General features: G+C 41.6%; 1 protein-coding gene across 1 annotated transcript; it reads left to right on the top strand.

Annotated features, from left to right (window-relative positions):
* Positions 1 to 933: 933 nt before the first annotated feature.
* LOC103521478 (neurotrimin-like) lies at positions 934 to 5460 on the top strand (the record flags this gene model as incomplete). The annotated part of the gene is made up of 5 exons (XM_008486589.2): positions 934 to 1092; positions 2101 to 2229; positions 2292 to 2420; positions 4546 to 4674; positions 5261 to 5460. Coding segments are annotated over 5 exons (746 nt in total), but the record flags the coding sequence as incomplete, so codon positions are not given.
* Positions 5461 to 5886: the final 426 nt, after the last annotated feature.

Raw genomic sequence — 5886 nt, 5'->3', positions numbered from 1 at the left:
AGAGGGAACTGTAACTGCTAGGAAGACAGGATAGGAGAAAGCCAGCCGTTCCGAAATACGAAATTGGTTACAAGTTTCTTTTTTTTATTTTTACTTTCGAACAGTTTGCCTTATTTTGATGAAATGGGACCCATTTTGGCTCCACATTCTACTGTATTCTACAGTTCTTTTTGGTACTAGTTCAGAAAGCCACGAAAATGAAAGTTCGCTGCCAAAGCAGCTGTCACAATAATTGAGCAGTCACCAGTGTTATTATAGGGTTAGGTTAAACACAAAAAGGAGCTTTATTACAAGGAGCTGTCACGAATGAGTAGTCACCAGTGTTATTATAAGGTTAGGTTGAACACAAAAAAGAGCTTTATTACAAGGAGCTGTCACGAATGAGTAGTCACCAGTCTTATTGTAGGGTTAGTTTAAACACAAAAAGGAGCTTTATTACATGTTAGGTACTGTCACTTGTTTTTTGTTTGTTTGTTTGTTTGTTTATTTTAGAACCCTTTGAAAAACTGCTGGCTATATAGATAACCGTAGCTAAATAGAAGCCAGCGGCGCTACTCCAACAGAACGTTGAATGCACCGATTCCCCACGGATCACTAGAGTTCTCTCTCTTAGGTTACAATCTGGCGATTGGTTGGCAGCAGCAGTTTAGTTCTTCTCCTCCATTCAATCCGATCTTGAGCTAGTCGCTTCAGCTCCATGTACATAGTTCTGGCATCCCAACATCCCATATCGGTCTCCACATCTCTTGTGTACTCCTTCCTGGGCCTGAAGGCCCGTCTTGAATTGGAAGCGTTGAGGTGCGACTTTTAGTGGCACGTAGTCGCCTGTCGGGTCGTTGGAGAAAAACCCTTAAAGTGCCTTAGGGACTTTCTTCATCTGTTTCAACCCTAAGATTGGTTTATAGCTCTTCATTCTACATTCTACTCTATCAGATGTCTTCCTCTTCCCATCCGATGTTGCCGTGGCTGAGTACGATAATGCAACACTGTATTGTGTAGCTACCGGCAATCCCATGCCGTCTATAGTGTGGTCCCGGGACGGCAACAGAGAGGTCATTATCAAGAGCCCTAACAGCAGTGACATCGAGCGAGGTAAGATTTTAGTCGTCGCGTGGGTCCACCCTGTTTTAAAGGCCGTCCTTTACATTACATTACATTGAAATGGGGGTCTTTTCTGAAGAAATTCCTGTGTGCGGAGTCCAGTATGTAGGACTATTGCACCCCTAAAGGCCGTCTTATTAGTTGACAAAAGCCCACGGAAAACTGATCTGAACCCTTTTCCGCAAATTTTCCCTGACAAAACATTTAGGTTGAGTAATTGTTGGCCCTACGCTTCAAAATGGAAAGGACCAAAACAACATCAACAAGGAAATTATGAAAACAAAATCATAGATATAAGGAAGATGGTGAAGAAGATCTGGATGAAACAAAATACAGAAGTTTAACAATAGAAACAACACAAAAATGGAAACATTTGAGGAAAGAGAGAACCAAAAGAGAAAGCAACAATATCAAAAGCACCAAAATCAAAAGAAAGTCATATGGAAAAGGAAGATGTTACCAGCAACAAATAAAATGAGAGGGGTGTGGAAAATATTAGAGAAAAAATAAATTACAAATACCTACATGAAGCCAGCTAGTTAGCTTAGTTGGTAGTGCGTCTGCCTCGTAAGCGCTAGGCCGCGGGTTCGATTCCCGCCCGGGGCGGATTTTATCCTGATGGGATAATGTTTGTTCTCGGAACGGCTGGCTTTCTCCTATCCTGTCTTCCTTCTCTCTTCGATTTCGGGACGATAAGACCATAGCAGTTACAGTTCCCTCTGTCAAACCTCTTTAAAAAAAAATCTGGGAGCACTTCGTTTTCTAAATATCTGAAAATACTCTCTCACGACAGAACGCTTGAGTGGGCAAAACACCTTCAATTGCACCAAAGAATCGCTTTTTTGGCCAAACGGTTTGTCACAATGACAGACGAAAGAATCCTGTCTTCCTTCTCTCTTCGATTTCGGGACGATAAGACCATAGCAGTTACAGTTCCCTCTGTCAAACCTCTTAAAAAAAAAGATACCTAATAAATTTCTTCCTTTGTTCTGTTCACAGTTGAGAAATACAACGGAACCTATCTACACTTGTACAGAGCGGATCGTAGACAGATGGGTTACTATACGTGTACCGCAGACAATGGTGTGCCTCCAGCCGTCACCAAACGGGTCTCTTTTGTGGTACATTGTGAGTATTGACCTGGAAAATTGAGGAAAAATAATTGGTTATCACCTTTGTTCTGTTCACAGTTGAGAAATACAACGGAACCTATCTACACTTGTACAGAGCGGATCGTAGACAGATGGGTTACTATACGTGCACCGCAGACAATGGTGTGCCTCCAGCCGTCACCAAACGAGTCTCTTTTGTAGTACATTGTGAGTATTGATATGGAAAACAGAATTTGAAATATAGGGATAGTCTGACAGTAACCTATTCAATAAGTTACTGTGTTTTTCACTGTGAATCTCTATTCGGGGCGGATGGAAATCACAAAGTTACGGAGTCTACCATATCATTATGTGGAAAACAGAAGAAAAGACCTTCTGCCTTATAAGCGCTAGGTCGTGGGTTCGATCCCCACCTGGGCCTTGAACCCTTGTTTTTTTTTTTTTTTTTTTTAATACTTTCCTTATTTCCTGCATAATCTTCATACCCAAATTAAACAAGATGTTACGACTTCACCAGGAGAGAAAGAGAGAGAACTTAAATATATGTATCTTCTTTACCAATACATAATATTATAAAATGCATAAAACATTATTTTTATTTCTTGGTTTTCCTCTTCTTCTTCTTCTTCTTTTTCTACTTCTTCTTCCTTTTCTTCTTCTTCTTCTGCTTCCTCTTCCCCTCTTTCTTCTTGTTGTCCTTCTTATTCTCCTTCCTTCTCTTCTTCTTTTCTTGCTGTCTGTTTTATTCAAATTATCTGGGTTCTTGTTAGCTTTCGTTTCTTTTTTTATGAGAACGTCATGACAGACTTGAAGTACAAGAGGTAGGTAGGTAGGTAGGTACGTACTTGTGTATTTTTCTTACTTTGATCTAAAATAATAATAATAATAAAACAAGAGAATCGGAATAGAAAAGTATCATTCTGACTGTTCAAGTGATCCTGGTACAACAATAATAGGTATACCTAATAGGTATGTCTGAAAGTTTCCAAGTTACCGTATGCAAGTTATATGCACGTAAATACAATAGATTTAAAACAAAGGTCTGCGGCCAGCGGCGATGGTGCGTTGAATGCACAAGTTCATTAAGTTTCCGACTGATTACTGAAGGTCTGAATTCTGAAAGTCTGAAGTACATATGTATCTGAGGCTGAGGTACCTACTATGTTGCGCAACACTAGACACCACGCGCAACATAGAGTAGACACTGTCTACTAAGTTTCCGGATGGGTGGCAGTCGGATGTTGCTGGCTTTTTTCCGACCCGGCACTCAGGCTGTGAGAAAGTAGGTGGTAGCTTGTCACCAAATTATACCTACTAGTTGACACTTCTTGGAGAGGGGGGGGGAGATCTGGAGGTTGGTGCTTCGAGCCCAAGTCAAATCACAAAATAAGTAATATGATTATCATTCTGTGGTAAAGCAGAGCTTTTTCACGATTTTCGTGGATTTATTTAATCAGCGTTTAGCATTGACGTTTTACGCATGTTTGGTTAGCCAAGTTTTTTACAGATTTTCGCGAATATCAGGGCATTATTAAGGGCGCCTCCCTTAATTGTACCTACCTATCCATCATGCAGGGAACGACATTAATTTGTGACAAGCAGACGAGCACTCAAAATTAAAAAAAAAAAAAATCCTTATCCTTACCTATTTCTTTGCTTCATGCATTCAGCGTAGGGGTAGGATTTTCACTTCAGAGTTCTGAAAGCTCTTTCCTTACTGCACTGGTAGGTGGTAGGTATGTTATCTGATAACTTCTACTTTAGGAAATAATCGGGTCGAAATTTACGAGTAAGCGATTGGCCCTTCACTTCAGAGTTCTGAAAGCTCTTTCCTTACTGCACTGGTAGGTGGTAGGTATGTTATCTGATAACTTCTACTTTAGGAAATAATCGAGTCGAAATTTACGAGTAAGCGATTGGTCCATTTTTCCTCTTCTTCTTCTTCTTCTTCTTCTTCTTCTTCTTCTTCTTCTTCTTCTTCTTCCTTTTCTTCTTATTCTTCTGCTTCTACTTCCTCTCCTTCTTCTTTTTCTTCTTCTTTCTCCTTCTTCTTCTTCTGCTTCCTCTTCCCCTCTTTCTTCTTCTCGTCCTTCTTATTCTTCTTCCTCTGCGTCTGCCTTGTGAGCGCTAGGCCGCGGGTTCGATTCCCGCCCGGGGTGGATTTTATCCTGATGGGATAATGTTCGTTCTCGGAACGGCTGGCTTTTTCCTATCCTGTCTTCCTTCTCTCTTCGATTTCGGGACGATAAGACCATAGCAGTTACAGTTCCCTCTGTCAAACCTCTTAAAAAAAAAGATACCTAATAAATTTCTTCCTTTGTTCTGTTCACAGTTGAGAAATACAACGGAACCTATCTACACTTGTACAGAGCGGATCGTAGACAGATGGGTTACTATACGTGCACCGCAGACAATGGTGTGCCTCCAGCCGTCACCAAACGAGTCTCTTTTGTAGTACATTGTGAGTATTGATATGGAAAACAGAATTTGAAATATAGGGATAGTCTGACAGTAACCTATTCAATAAGTTACTGTGTTTTTCACTGTGAATCTCTATTCGGGGCGGATGGAAATCACAAAGTTACGGAGTCTACCATATCATTATGTGGAAAACAGAAGAAAAGACCTTCTGCCTTATAAGCGCTAGGTCGTGGGTTCGATCCCCACCTGGGCCGGATTTTATCCTAAACAGATAAGGTTCGTTCTCGCTTTCTCTTTTCCTGTCTTCCTTCTCTCTTAGCTTTCAGGACGATAAGGCCTTGAGGTCCGTTCCCACTTGTGTATCATCCGATTTTTTCCGGTCCTGTAGGCAATGTAATGTAAATGAGAGTGTTCCCACTACACACGACACGATTTTTTTCTGAACGACAAGTGTGAACGGCTGAACGGGCCTTTAGCAGTTATGCCCACCACTCACACTCAGACCGTCTCCGTCCGTCAAACGGTCTCCACTTACTATCAGGTAGACCTGACAGGTACACCTCATCATGTCACCTGATAGTCTGTGGGCTCAATCAGGTATCAAAATTTCAATCTCTCTGTTCCAGTTGAGCCCAAGGTCATAGTGCCGGTCCAGATGATAGGTACTCCATTAGGTGGTGACGTCACATTTGACTGCTATACAGAAGGATACCCGGATACTATCAACTACTGGTGTCGTAATGAGAACCCTCAGGATGTCATCGTGGTGACGTCACATTTGACTGCTATACAGAAGGATATCCGGATACTATCAACTACTGGTGTCGTAATGAGAACCCTCAGGATGTCATTATGAATGGGTAAGTTAGCCCCGGTTCCCCCTATCAGTCTACATGGAGTGGGTCGCACATTGGAAACGTAGTCGCACGACCTTTAGTAGCTCGTAGTCACGTGAAAAACCAAACCTTAGCAAACCTATGAAAAAGAGAGCCTTTTATATCATTTTCATAGGTTTGGGTTTTCAGGCGACTGCCTCACGCAGCTTGAGTGGGGCCCAGAAAAGTCAGCAGATGGTCACCCATCGGGATACTAACCACGCGCAACAGTTCTTAACTTCAGTGATTCATGAGAAATTGGTGCTTTTAATGTTCTGGCGCAGGGGGTCGGCGGACCGCGGGCTTAATTTCGTTAGTGCTTACAAATTACAAAGTATAACTGTGAACAACAACTAGTTGTTGATTTTATGTTATTT

Source organism: Diaphorina citri, unplaced genomic scaffold (genome assembly GCF_000475195.1).
Source record: "Diaphorina citri unplaced genomic scaffold, Diaci psyllid genome assembly version 1.1 scaffold5317, whole genome shotgun sequence".
In the NCBI taxonomy this organism is placed as follows: Eukaryota; Metazoa; Arthropoda; class Insecta; order Hemiptera; family Psyllidae; genus Diaphorina; species Diaphorina citri.
This window is presented reverse-complemented; position numbering and strand designations above follow the sequence as displayed.